Source organism: Pezoporus wallicus, unplaced genomic scaffold, assembly GCF_028554395.1.
Source record: "Pezoporus wallicus isolate ANWC-B61680 ecotype Strahan unplaced genomic scaffold, APGP_CSIRO_Pwel_v1 contig_8108, whole genome shotgun sequence".
Taxonomy (NCBI): domain Eukaryota; kingdom Metazoa; phylum Chordata; class Aves; order Psittaciformes; family Psittacidae; genus Pezoporus; species Pezoporus wallicus.
The window spans coordinates 924505-938983 of NW_026638088.1; the positions used below are offsets into that span (position 1 = coordinate 924505).

Here is a 14479-nt window from a genome sequence, read left to right on the forward strand (position 1 = left end):
ACTGACAGGTCCTGGAAACGCTGTCAGATTACTAGCACACTGTCTGCTTCTGCATGAGCACTGAATCCTGCCGGCTTGGATCTCTTCATTCAGCCTGGAGAAGAGAAGGCTGCGTGGAGACCTCAGAGCAGCCTTCCAGTATCTGAAGGGGGCTACAAGGATGCTGGAGAGGAGCTCTTCATCAGGGACTGTAGTGATAGCACAAGGGGTATGGGTTTAAGCTTAAACAGGGGAAGTTTAGATTGGATATAAGGAAGAAGTTCTTTCCAGTAAGGATGGTGAGGCACTGGAATGGGTTACCCAGGGAGGTTGTGAGTGCTCCATCCCTGGCAGTGTTCAAGGCCAGGATGGACAGAGCCTTGGGTGACATGGTTTAGTGTGAGGTGTCCCTGCCCATGGCAGGGGGTTGGAACTGGAGGATCTTCAGGTCCTTTCCAACGCTAATTACTCTATGGTTCTATGATTCTGGCTTGGTCTCAGGAACTATTTGAGACACCTGAATAAATTAAATAAGTTTAAGTGCTTTCTGTCTTTGCCATTTTAACATAGTCTATTAAAAGCTGCATCTCAAGTAACTAGAACAGAAATGTAACTTTTTTCTATGATGTACAGAGATCACCCACATTTTCCCCCTCAGTTATTTCAAGCATTAAAAAGAAGTGTATGAGCCTTAAGGGTGAGAAACAACCAATCTGATGCCTACTGTTCTTTAAGCAACCAATCTGCCAGTAGGTTAGAAAAGAGTTACGTAAAAGAAAAAATAAGAAGTGTGCATAGCATTAATTGGATTACCAAGTAATTAAAGTTCTTCGTTTTCAAGTGGGCATACTTAAAGCCTTCGCATTTCCAGATTCTAAATGTGAAGCTACAAATGTCAATAATCTCATTTAAATATTTCAATCGATTGATGAAATTATTTTTGGTACGTACAACTAAGGCAGCCATATGTTTAAGAAGCTACTTTATGCTGTGCATTAGTGAGTCAACTTTTAACCAACAGCAGTTACATCAACCTATATTCTTAATGCGCATTATTGTTCAGTATGCGTGGCTTTTCTATTTATTAAAAATTGTTTTAACTTTTTCATAACTGCTCATCGTCAGGTTGTGGATTTTCTTCCTAGTTAAGTATATTGTGAATCTTAGCCGGAAGAAAAGAACTGTACCCATGTGGCACTGTGAGAATTAGGAAAGTATCCATTAAAGAACCTCGTTTGGGTTCGATTATCATTTACATGGGTTAAGAAGACTATAAAGTGCATTATTCTGTTCCATCTCTCGTGCTGACCACACGCAGCCCAAGGAAAGTGTAACCTCATACAATTTGCTCCACAGCTGGAAAAGAAGTAAAACCTTGCTTATTTGCACAGACCTAAAACAAGAAGAGTCACCTGGTACCCAGCAACTGTCAAACCTATTAACTCGCTGATCACTCATCAGGTCTAAAGAGGCGTTTATGCTCAGCTCTCCTAAAATGAAAGTGGAGGGGAAAACAATCTGTAACTGGCAAGCCAAAAGGTTTTAAACGCTGCATTTTAAAAAAGACACACTTTTAAGGGAAAAAGCAAGTCTTGTCAAAAGAGATGAAGCAAAACCCCCCTGACACTGAGTAAGTGTAAGAGTCCTGCAGCAAGGGTACCTATTCACTCTGAAAGCAAAGGAGTATCTTCAGGTTGCAATTGCTATGATCTTCAATTTCTGCAGCCTCACAACCGTCCTAAGCTTTCCAAGAATAAAACTGTGCAGGTTTAAAAAGTTCTTTTCCAAAACAGGAACCAACTGATAAGCTTCAGAGTGTATCCTGGGAACTAACACCGATAGACTGATGAGTCCTGATACGTAGAGAATAGCACCAAAAAAGGGGATCTGCACACCACGAATTGCTTTAAAAAGCCTGGATAATAATCAACTCCCAGTTAGCTTCAAAGCACGCTGGCCCCAACAAACACATTCAGTACCACTTATCATCAGCAACCCTGTGAAGATGAAATGCAGCAATCACCCACAGCAAGGCACACCCACCAATATCCCTATTACACTGCTGCTGAAGGTATTTATACTGTTTTTTGCTAAAAAATAACGTTTTGGGGAGATTCCAGCTCCATCTTTAGTAATAATGGCAAGACTTTGTACTAGAGGACTCTTGATTACCCTCAGTACCAAACAATGATACACTCACATTCAGGTATGAATAATTCTATCAGCTTTAGTATTGTGTCTTGATTGGATGCCTTTTCACAGATGTCCTCTAAATGTAATTTTCCAGTAACGACTCACCGAGGAAAAGCACCTCCTAAAACCACAGGGACATCTAAATCCGAACTTTTTGCAAGACAGCAATATGCCTGCTAAAAGGAAACAAAATGGCAAGCACATATGCATGATAGGATTATTTGATTCAATACAATATAAATTAGGTCAGACTCCTCTTCAGAGAATTCTGTGTCAAGAACTAGGTGGTCCACTAAATTTCTATTCATTTGCCTTCAGGCTTGGGGAATTGTAAAGACTCTCAAGAAACTGATGTTCTTTTACCCACAAGAGTAATCACTATTTGGGGGGGGGATAGCGTAACTGCTTCACAATATCTGTAGACCTGAGAAATCTTTATGATAAGAGCAGCAGCTAATAAATCTTTGCATATATATAACATATACATGGAGATACAGAAAATTCAATACAGAAAAAAAAGTGTTTTGTGTACTTAGATATTAAACTACCTATTTTTATTTCTTTTTACATTGACCATATCTTTAAGAAAAATAACAATTTGTTCACTCTCATTAAACCAACAGTAAGGGAATGACAGGAGAAGCACTATCCATACAGAGTGCAAAGGATTACAGGCTAGAAACTGACCTGAGCCTGCTCCCTGGCAGGCCTCTCCTGCTCAGGAACACTGTATTTTTAAAAGCTTCCACACAGTTATCATCTGTTCTGATTCTATAAGCAGCTAAAGTAAAGCATCACACCCCCAAGGGCTGTAAGACCGCGTCAACTACTTCACGTATCTAAGAGGAGGACTGAGTGAGAGCAAGATGTGACAACTTAGCCCTTCAGCATCCCTGTTGCTTGACTGTGGGTGGATTTGGTTAGGACACACAGCTGAGGTCTTGGATAGATGCTTCTCCCACATTTGGGGACATGACAGCATACGGCTGTCCACAGATGGTCATTCCAGGGTATGAGCTTCACTCTTCCTCCTCAAGAAGCAATATACTGATTAAGAAACAAAAGCTGACAGGTCTCTCTCATCTTATTCTGCAAAGTGGCACACATCTTGCGAAAGATCCACCACCGAAAATAGGTTGTGCAGAATCCACAGTAACCAGCAAGGCTCATGCTGGCAGGTTGTGACAGAGCGAGTGTGTGTGTGACTTAAACACTGAAAATAAGACACGGTGAAGGGCTTTTCACTACAACCCTTTTCACACAAGTTCTTACAGTGTTTGAAAGGAGCTTTCAATTGGTCTAGCAACAAAAAGAAGAATGGAAAGATCCATATTGCACAGTTAAAGCCAGTGAACGCTGCTCATCACTGTAACACCTGAACATGTGTTAGAGGGCTGTGTAAGATTAGACACCCAGATGAGGTTGCGCACAGTAACGTGGTAGCCGTCCTGTAACTCGCAGTGTTGGGTTGCCTCACTTCTAAGTTGTGACAATTCTGCTGCCCTTAAACAGAAATGGAAGACTGATTCGTGGACTAAATTCTTAAACCACAACCATGAAATGCAATTTTACTGTAGCTAAACTGGGCGAAAACCAGTGTTAAGGGCAAAATACAGTTGCAGGCTCTCTTTGACATGTCAAAGTATGAAAATTAAAATGTTTAAATCTGATTAATTACCTGGTTTAGGATATATGCTTTTCATTCTACTGTATCAAAATACTCCTAATAAAACAGTGCAGCAGATAAAGTCAAGCACCCCCGTACAAAGGCTGGCAAATTTGCAGAACAGCACTTGAGGTTCAGATTAGTAAAATCCTAATGAATATCTACTCTAATACCCATGTAATGCCAAGGAATGCATTTGCAAGTGGTACAATTATAATTAAAAAGAAAAAAAAGAAAGTAAGAAAAAAAAACACTGCCACAATTGAAGTCCAGACTCTGATTTTAGCATCTAAGAGACTTAAGTGACAACCTGGAAGAATGAAGATCCTGGTTCGACCCCAAGAAAGGAAGAATTGCAATAAAGATTTCCAACTCTTTCCCAGGTGCCTCAATCTTGCACTCTAAGTACCAATATCAAAACACTCAATTTCATCATTGTTTGCTCCAGACACCAAAACTGTTTTCATATTTTACCTAATGATTGCTTTATCAGAAGTGCCCTCCTCTTCCTGCACACTGCAGGAGGAGCTGGGTGCCCAGTATATACCCCTCAAAGACTTCCTTGGGACTACATACATAAACACTGCTGCTGCACTACACGTTGCAAGGTTTTACACTTCCTTTTGGAAGCCAGCACCTGATATCTTTGCACCTCACCTTCCTATCCATAAGAACAGGACAGCACTTATTTTGACTTATTTTATCGCACAAATCCACGAGGCAGATAAATGTTTTAAAGGCAGAACTGTAAGGATGAAGTCAAAGTAGGCCTGAAGGCAAGCGCTGCTGAAATAATACCAAATAGTCCTGGACACATGAGAGACCAAGTACTTTTATTCCTAACTAATTGGCTATGAGTAAACATATTGTGATCCAGCAACTCTGATGAATTTTGCAAGAATTCTTGGGCAGTGTTTATAAAACTCAAGTCATTACCTTGACTAAACATTGACTTGGACAGTTAACTTTCACCATCGAGACATTGACTAAATATTGACTGGGAAAGTTAATTTGAACTATAAAGTCTAGAAAATCTTGGTCCTCTTTATTAGTATTTGCTATCAATTTTAAATGCAAACAACTGCAAAAATAGAGGTTCTCCCATCTAGCCAATGTTTAACTGGGCAGCTTGGGCTGTTTACACATCTATGCAGGGGTCTTCCAAAGTGTATTTAAGAAACTATGCCTTGCCCAAAGAACCAAGCAGGCTGATCACTAGGACAACGTGTTTGTTCTGGTCCCTCTCCTTTTGAAGCCTTAGCAGCACCTATTTCAAGTCTGCATCCTCCACTGTTGGTGTCACTTCATCATGTGAGGCCACAGGTCAAAGGACATACACAGGGTCTTTCACCAGCTGAGCTAAAAAAAGAAACAACCAACCAAAGAAAAAAGAAAATCAATTTCAATCCTCCCAAGATGAAACCACTGATGTGTGCAGTCACTAAAGTCCCAAAGGTAATACTACAAGAAAACATGATGGTGTCTTCCATCACTGTGCCGAGACACTGTTAAAAGTACAGCAAAGCCATCCATGAAGTGCAGTCCGAGATCAGCATCTGTATCAAAACACACCAAACAATAAACCTGAACTTTCAGACACATGTGAATAGTGTGTTTTAAATGTGTAATGAAACAAAGTGGTAATAACAAAGGAACAGGAATTTTACGGTTTAGGAAGGTGTTACATGTATGGCTAAAGAAATAAACGATGTCCATGAATCCAGCACTAATTCCACCTACAGTTTCATTTCAAGAGTTTGAAAAGTGCCTTTTAGCTCTGTGCCTTAACTCTTTCTTTAATACATCAGCTGCCTTCTGCACACTCAATGAAAAACAGCTTAAGAGCAAATATAAAAGATATAAATCTCAGATACGAGTGGAAATATCAAACTAACCGGTGAAAACTCGCTCTTCCATTATTTCTGAGTACAGTATTAAGGAACAGATTGATTCTGGCGTTATGGGGGGGGGGTAGGGTGGAGAATGAAAGAACAATAAACAATACAGTCATCATCAGTAGCTTAACACAGCCCTGTGTCTTGCAACGGAAACATACTGTGAAACAGCTTGCGAGATAAGCTTCATCAACGATAAGTAATTTTTATTCCGTTTGAGTGGCTGAAAACAATAAACATGATTAAATGCTTCAGACATGCATTCAGATTTTAGACAAATGGCAAAGAGTTCCAAGGAGTTTGCTTTTAAAAGTACTTTGGGGAAAGACCTAAAAATCAACTTAAGGGGTTTGAAATGTACAATAAAACACAAGTCCATTGGGAAATTAAAAAGTTTCCATTCATCTGCAATCTCTACGACTGTCCAAGGCAGAAACAAGCATTGTTATTTACTGTTCGGATGAACAGCGGACCAAGTTCCCACCTCACTACTTTACCATTCATAGAGGCATTTCGAACGTGCCGGTCAGGAATATGAGCTGCCACTGTGTGAAACACCCTGCAAAACCCAAAAGGCAGCGGTGGCCTTGGCTCCTGGAGAGTTTCCATCCCGGTGGAATCTGTCAGGCTGCCCTGTTCCAGCCTGGCAGCGGTCCCGTGCGCATCTTCCCACGGACGGCAGCCGAGGAGCGATGCATTTTCAACTTTAACCAATGCAAGGGTCTCTGTTCAGCAGTTCCTAGTGACGCGGTGGCCGTGCACAAGCACAAAAAGCACCCAAACCATTCAGCTCAACACTGGGGTTTGTTTGTTTGCGGGGTTCTTTTCCGAAGTAAAGGCGAGCTATGCGAACGCACGGCACGCCGGAACGCAACTCTTCGCTTTACACCCAGCCCCTTCAACGCACACAGCTGCGAAGGAAAAGCCCTAGGGGTTCCCGCGGAGGTGCTGGGGCCGAGCACCGAGGAGCTCCCGGCTCGGGAGGGCAGGCTCGGCCCCAAGATCTCCCCCCTCGGCCCGCGGCCCCTCCGCTCCAGGCGCCATTTCCCCTCCGCTCCTCTGCGCGGCGTCTCCCGTCCCTGCTGCACCTTCCCGGGGAAGGCAGCGACGGCGCAGCCGAGCAGCCGGCGGGCCCCCTCCCTGCCCCGGGGGCCGGGCTGCCTCCCTGCACGGCGGCGGGGCCGCCTTCCCCCCGCACCGCGTTGCGGGAAGCGGCCGCAGCCGAAGGTGCAACCGGCGCTTGGGCAGCGGCTGGAACCTCTGAACGCGGAGCGGCTGCACGCCCAGCCCGCGGAGCAGTGCCGGACCCCCGGCACTGCTCGGCTCTCACAGCCGGGGGGAATCCCGCGGCTGTGGGTCCCTCTCTGATCTTTTGACTCCAGGGGATGGAGCGTCCGGGCTGAGGGGGGCTGCGAGAAGCCGCCTGTGCCCCGCGGAAAGCCGCGCACCCCGCTCCCCTCCACACCGGCAAGTTCCCGCGACTCGCTGAATTCAGCCCGTTCTTCCCCTCCGGGTGACGGGAGAGAACGGGAGGTAGCGGGGGGAGGACGGGCAGCCCAAAACTTCCTCCGGAGAGCAGATGCCTTCCCATGCCTGCTGCGGGTTCCCTCTCACTGGAGGGAGCACCCCGGGGCGCAGCCGCCCGCCCCGCAACACCCCCGTCCGCCGAAGGGAGAAGGGAGCCGGCGCCCTCACCTGCCCCAGCGAGCCCTCTCCTCCTTGCATTCCTCTGCTCCCCATCGTGGGCGCAGCAGCTGCTGTTATTCCTTAGGATACACATGGCTCGTCCATGCTGGGAGAGCCGCCTTCCCGCGTCGCCTGCCCTCTCCGGCCCCCGCCAGTGTGGCGCTGAGGCCAGAGGGAGGGGAAAAAGGGAGCTGTGTGGCGGAGGAAAGCTGCTGCTGAGGGGTCGGTCTCCTCCTCCTCCTCCTCCTCCTCCTCTCGCAGGGCTGGGGGTCTCGGCGCCGTTGGAGCGGGTGGGCAGGGAGAAGGGGATGAGGAAGGGGGGGCCGGCTGGGCTCTCCCCGCTCCGGGCGGGGCAGAAGGGGGACACACGTCTCGCCCGCTCGCCTCCAGCCTGTCACCCGCCTCCGGGGCAGCCCCGGTGAGAGGGAGCGGGCCCCCGAGGCAGCGGCAGTGCGGCGGTGCCGGTGGAAGGGGCTTCCCTTGCGGCGAGGGGCGAAGGGCGGGCGGTCAGGGAGGGAGGGCGCCGGCCCCTGCCCACCCGTGCAACCCGGCCGTGGTGCCACCAACTCGGGCCTCCCCTCTCCCCTGCCCGGCCCCGGTTCGAGCCCCCCCGCCGTCACACCGCTACCGGCGCCGTGTTTTTCTCATGGCTTCTCTCAGTCACCCATGAAAATTTAATGAGGCATTTAGGGCTGTTACCTCCAGAGTCAATGGAGGAAGCGTATTTAGCCTAATGCACTTGCTGCCGAGCCAATAGGTCTACTGCAAGCAGATCAGAAGTCATGGAGAGACTCTCCTTTCAACACGAAATTCACGACCCATTAAACTTATTCTGTGATAACAGCTTCTTTACAAACGGAGACCCATAGAAAACAGGCTGCCATGCACTTCCTGAAGGGATTTACATACAGAAGAGAAGTACACCGGCGAGGTTATTGCTATTTCACTAGTATTATCTCCAATCAAGGCATAAAAGCATCTCTGCTCTGGCTAACTGAGGTAAATGACTAAAGAAAAGCTTTTTGCAGCTTCCAGACAGATCTGATTCGCCTCTTGGGTCTGAGTGGCAGCATCTCCTTCTGCTGACAGGGAAAAGGGCTCAGACCAGTGCAGAGTATCCGACCTAATCATAAATGATGAGTGAGATGTTATGCTGGGCATGCAAATATCTAACTGCTGATGTGCCCCCTTCGGGATGACAGACGGGTGATCACCAAGATGTTCACAAGGTAGAAAGACAGGTTGTTTTACCTCCAGCTGACAGGCAGGTGACCTGAACCAAAGTGGCAACATGCTTAACAGGGCAGGGAGCGCCCATCCAAGAGCAGAGGGAAAGGCTGAGCAAACAGATTGATTGGAAGCATGTTCAGAGATCCGATTACATTCTCAAATATTTTCAGTGTCATCTTCCTCAATTATTCTTTCCATAGCACATTATGTACTAAGCATAAAAGATAAAGTCATCTAATAACCTTTACGATGTCAGAAAAGTGCACTCCGAAAGTCATACTGCATTTATAGAAGTAGTTGCTGGAATGGAGACTTTTACTATAGACCTGTTTTCTTCAGCCCCGTTATTAGAGAAATGAAAGGGAGGATTATCAATTGAACCCACTTATTCTAATGTAGGTGAAATATTAAGTTCTAGTAATAAATTTAATCGCTATTGGTGAAAGTTCCACTATCTCAGGAAGACAGAGAACTTAAGGAAAAAATAAAGTAACAGAAGCCACCTTTCTATTAGGAAATAACACACAGCATCCTCAAGATGACATGTGGCTGTGCTTGTCTAGAAATATTACGTCCAGTAAGATGTTGGTGATCCTCAGTTCCCGACATATGTTTTGCTGGGGAAACAGTAAGTGAACTGCTCTACTCCCTTGCTGGTTACCCTTGAAAATGAAGTTGCATTTGCCATGATGGTGGCCACACTGATGTCCTGCAGTTTACGGAAAGGGTGCTAGTGTTGACTAAGGGAAAAGGAGCTTTAAGTATAAACTCCATTCCATTTCCAAAATTTACTGATGCAAGTCACACTTACTTGCTAACAATATTTGTTAAATATAAAAGACTGTTCTAGCTCACAGCCTGTAATATGAATGCAAATGAACTCGTAGTGATACTATGCAATTTTCTACTTTTTTAAACAAAACTATGAAAATAGAACAGACCTGAAGAGAAATATGAACTGCAGCTCTTCATTGTGTTCCTTCATTACACAGGAGTTCCCATAAGCAATCTGCTCTGGTTTAATGTAATCATTTTTTAGGTCATAACTGCAACATGAATTCTCACATGAGATCATATACATGGTCACAGTTCATCCTCTCTAGTGAAAAACGTGACCAAGAAGCAGAGGAGCAAGATACCTGGTTGGATGATTGGCATGGACTTCTTTTGTCTTTACCTGTAAAACTTTAATTCATCACTGCTATGTTCTCCTCCCTGATGGTACTACAGCATTACAGATTAAATGATAAACCTTAACAATTATACATTAAGAACTGTAGGCCAAAGATGTCATTTCCACTAACACTGACCAGCTGGAGGAGCTGAGGATAGGATTCCCAAAGTTTTACCAATGTGTTGGGCAGTCACCTTTGAAAACAACTGAAGGAGGAGTAGTATCTTGTTTAGATTTGAGCTAATAGAACAAAAGATCATCAGCTATTTAAGTGTTCCAGTACACATTAGTTGAGATAGGGGTGAATTCAATGTTACAACCAAGAGTGCTGCATAAATTGTTTAAAGAATTGCTTCAAAATAACATTAAATTATCCACTACTAATACCTGCACAGGTGGAGTTCAAGCAATTTGTTATACTACCCGATTTACAATAAGAACTGCAGTGGGTAATAAACCACTGTAATAAGTATCCCAGGGAGCAAAAATGTTTATCTGGAAATAGATAATTTGCAGGATAATTATTGACAGTGAATTCACTGAATTCACAGTCAAGTTTTCTGGCTCCCTAGGAAAAGGGTACTCAGAAAACTTCCCAGTTAATCAGCTACCAGCTAACCCCAGTTAGGCATACAACCTAAGAATGGAACTCAGTTCCTTTCAGAGCAGACCCAAATGAGGACCACTGGCTGAAAGGATCTCCGGAGCTTCCCTTCCTAAAATCTGCTCTGGTGATGCTAAATTTTAGTGTTCTATTGCCCAAAGAAAAGAGTTTTCTTTTATTTAATCCCCTTGTTTTTTCCAGCTCCAAGCCTATGTGTTTCTCATGTGAAATGCTAAGACAGCATGCATGCTGTAGAACTGGTATCACTCTGTGTCAGTGGTAAATCACCAGGCCATAAACCCTGTAAGGTTATTGTCAGTGCACGCGTGTAACATCCATTAGTATTAATGAGAACAGGACGTTCTCTGGGATGGAAAACAGGTCTTATTTTCATTAAACTAATTCATGTATCGCAAGCTGTGCTGATTATACAGAGCTACCAAACAATATTACAGAGTAACTTCAAAAGATGTCTGAGAAGGAGCTTTAGGTGATGCTTTCAAAGAATCCAGAAGTGAAAGATGTTTGTTACACTTTACTTGATTCAAGTGTGATCAAGAGCATTCAAATATTTGAAAAGAGAATCAGCCATTATTTCTGCTATTAACAGCTTACTAAAATACAGAACAATGTGCAGACCCATCCCTTGCCAAGTGAGCTCTGAAAATGCCAGCTTCCTCACAAAACCACTCTTCACATTTACTGATCTATATTGTAGCCCACAGCAGGATCGTCTTGATCACTCTGGAGATACTCTATGGGAATAGTTCCTCACACAATAGTGATTTCAGTTTAATAGGTTCCTCTAAGGCAATTAGGCACTGACAGAAAATAACACCTGCTGCATTATCAGTAGCTATGGTAGCCCCTCTCTTACCATTGTAGCCACATCATTAGCTCCTTGGCCATTCAGCAGAAGAATTAATCATGATTTAGTATTCATCTTCTGTTTTCTCCAATGGAAAGCAAGCTAGCTCTCTCATTCCACTAAGGATATTAGGGATATTTTCTTAAAGGTGACTGAACAAAGCACGTTGCTGAACACTACTTTTAACCGTCAAAAAGGTCTGTGTAGAAAACTTGTGGTGACCCTTCATGGAAAATGAGAGGCCGCTCTATCTGCTGGCAGTGACACGTCAGGAAGAGGTAATGATGATTCTTGACCACACAGTGTGATCTGGTGAAACGTATTACCCTGCGAAGTCACTGATGTCTTTTAAAAGCCAGCACATGGAAACACTAAAAATGAAACTATGTCTTAGAAAGTTCCAGAGACTCATCATTGGTTTCTAAATATGGAGCTTCTACTGTATTATGGCTTGGTCACAAAAGGAACTCTTCTTTCCACGCATCTCAACAAAGACTGCGTGATTATACATGCAAAAAGGATTCATGAGCTTGGTTCAAATCCATCACTGACTAGTTGTGTGACCCTGGATAAGTCAATCTATATTTTTTTATGTCCATATTTACCACACCTATTTCACGGGCCTACTATGAGGCTTTCTCCACTAATATTTGGAAAGACCACGGACACAAGCAAGGACGTGCATAAACACTAAGCACTGTTACACATGTGACCATTCATTCTATATTGAGTTCCAGGAGGGAAAACAGAAACGGGATCTTATTGTGGTATCTGCTAGGTCCTGTAATTCTCCATCACATATTCAAAACTTTACTGAACTAACCCTAATGCAAACCCTTTCCTCACCTGCAAATGAACAGCTCCAACATACACTCTAAGACTATTCCTCTAAAATCAATCTCCTCAAGTAGATGGCAGCAAGTAGGTGCCCGTCTTGCCAAATAATGGAATTTGCCAAAGCACTGGAGATTATGAACCACATTATTTCCCATGAAAGAGTCTGTGATTCTTCAAGTGCAGCAACCAACTCCCTCCCAAATCCCAACTTCATAGCTCAAATCCTTTTTGGCAAGGTGCATTTCCCTTCACAGCCAATTAACTGCAAACTAATTTAGAGTGGGTTTGCTTTGGCAAATACAAGCGTCAGGTTCCAACAGAGAACTGTTGCTAAAAGCATGATATATATATGCACACATTCCAAGTTCTGTTGTTCTCTCACAGCCTCCCAGACATCACTGATGATCCACACAGGCACCTATGAATTGAATAGGCTGCTTTCTAGGAAAAGTTCATGGATGAAGAAAATTTTCAGTGTCCCTTATATACTGAAAGCCCTCATATTCTGTATTACCTTGGAGAGCTTAAACACACGTAAATAGACAGCAAAGGCTATCTGCTATGGAAAATATGCATCTACTATGGAAAATACAGAAGATCTGCTTTACAGATAATTCTGAGTGAAAAGAGGTTTGACAATTTTAAACTACCTCTGCAAGAAGAAAGCTCATTGCAGCTTGTTCTTAAGATATAGTCTGTTTTAACAAGCAGGCAACACTGACCTGGACAATACTGCAGCTTCTTTTTTCTAAGTATATATTTATCACCATTGTTTCTTCGTTTTCAGATGTTAGCTTTACAATCCAAAACTTCATACTCAGGGGTTCCTAAAGACCTTGCCTGTTGCTGCAATTCTGACAGCAAAAGACCCGCTTGCCATTGTACAAGTCATTTTTGATAAAAAAGAGATGGACAAACATGATATTTAGGACTGCATTCCCCTCAATTTCTGCCCAAATAACAGGTATTCAGAAGACAGCAATCGCGTGGAGTGAACGTCCTCAACAAGTAAGGTTGTTTTTCATTTCCTCTTATGTCACATTACATTTTCCTCTTTATATTTTCCTTTAAATATTTAGACAGACCAGAGAGTTTTAAACGTGTCATTGACAGAAATAAATCTTTAAGCAGTCATTCTACCTTGGGTTCAGCTCTTGTCAGATCTGATAAGTTAAATATCAGTGGATCTGGTCAGTAATTGGATGGAAGGCCTCTGAGGAAAACTCAAGTGCTGAAGTAAGTGGCACTAGTTACTCAGTAGGTGTTTTTCTTAACCTCAGACTCATCCTGAAAAATGCCCTCAGCATGGTATTACAAGCACTAGCTGAACAAGGCATTTTCAAGTAACGTATAATGTGTTATTTCTGTTAGGCACTAGGAAAGATTCTGAACGCTTTCCTCTGAAACTTGCTTAGCCCACTTCCAAGTTAGTTGAGCCCACTGCTACCTAAAACTGTCTTTTATAGCATGAAATCAATTTTTAATCATTTTCCTTTTAATTATAATGCATTTTTAAAAGCTAGTGTTTAAATAGTAACTTGTACATGTCTTTGCCTTCACTGCCTGCATTCCTGACCTTTCCTTTCATCCTCTTACTATGTTTCTGAGTGGTCAGCCTCTCAGTCTAGTTCATGTGTCCCAAAGCACAGATGTTTCCTTCTGCCATTTCAGAACCCACATCAGCATTGCCAAACCTAGATATAATCCTGCTTCAAAAGCTGCTGATCACTGACTGTTTTAGCACTGCTTCTTCCCAATGGAAGTGGAACTGACAATGACGGGACCAACCCCAAAGCTCATCCACCCTTCAGGCTGCGGAGTACACTGTGTCTAAGGACTGATGAATTGTGTAAGGCTGCTTCACATGCTTATGAACTCAAGACTTCATGTATGTGGCTCAACACTAAAAAACTGCCAGGACAAACACTTGCAGTTCAAATCCAAGATCTCTGCACTTCTGGGATCTCTTCAAAACACCATGGAGTTAACACACAGGTAAGACCAGCTCTTGGGATGTCAGTTTTCTCTTTGTCCAGCAAGAAGGCTGGACCCTGAGGCTCCCAATCCCCACACACTTTGCACAGTGAAGGTTTAGACACACAAGCCTAGAAACCTCAGCTCTAGGCAGCATACCAGAGTTCATCCAAACATGCTTGCCTAAGCTGGTATTTCTGTAGTACATTTCAAAACATGACAAATCATTACTTTATGACGTTTGGTATTCATATTTTTTTTCTTTTTAAGCTTTCCAGGCAGAAATGTAAATTGCAAGTGCCACCATAGCAACTCAATGCAACAATATAAATCTTCAAATTACGATTTAAATGAAGGATATTTGAAGTCTTCT

The 14479-nt window shown here is 43.6% G+C and overlaps 1 protein-coding gene across 15 annotated transcripts in view; it reads right to left on the reverse strand.

The window, feature by feature from the left end:
- DAB1 (DAB adaptor protein 1) overlaps positions 1-14479 on the reverse strand; it is a 477594-nt gene that overhangs the window by 164209 nt on the left and 298906 nt on the right. For 4 of the 15 annotated variants that reach the window (XM_057409293.1, XM_057409289.1, XM_057409288.1 and 1 more), the window contains exon 1: positions 7429-7668. The exons of 3 other annotated variants lie outside the window; for them this stretch is intronic. In XM_057409293.1, coding sequence (XP_057265276.1) covers positions 7429-7513 — 85 coding nt within the window. In that variant the 5' untranslated portion in view covers positions 7514-7668. Of the gene's footprint in view, positions 1-7428; positions 7670-14479 lie in introns of those variants that run through there. 8 more of the 15 variants (XM_057409285.1, XM_057409276.1, XM_057409275.1 and 5 more) reach the window with 5 other exon arrangements.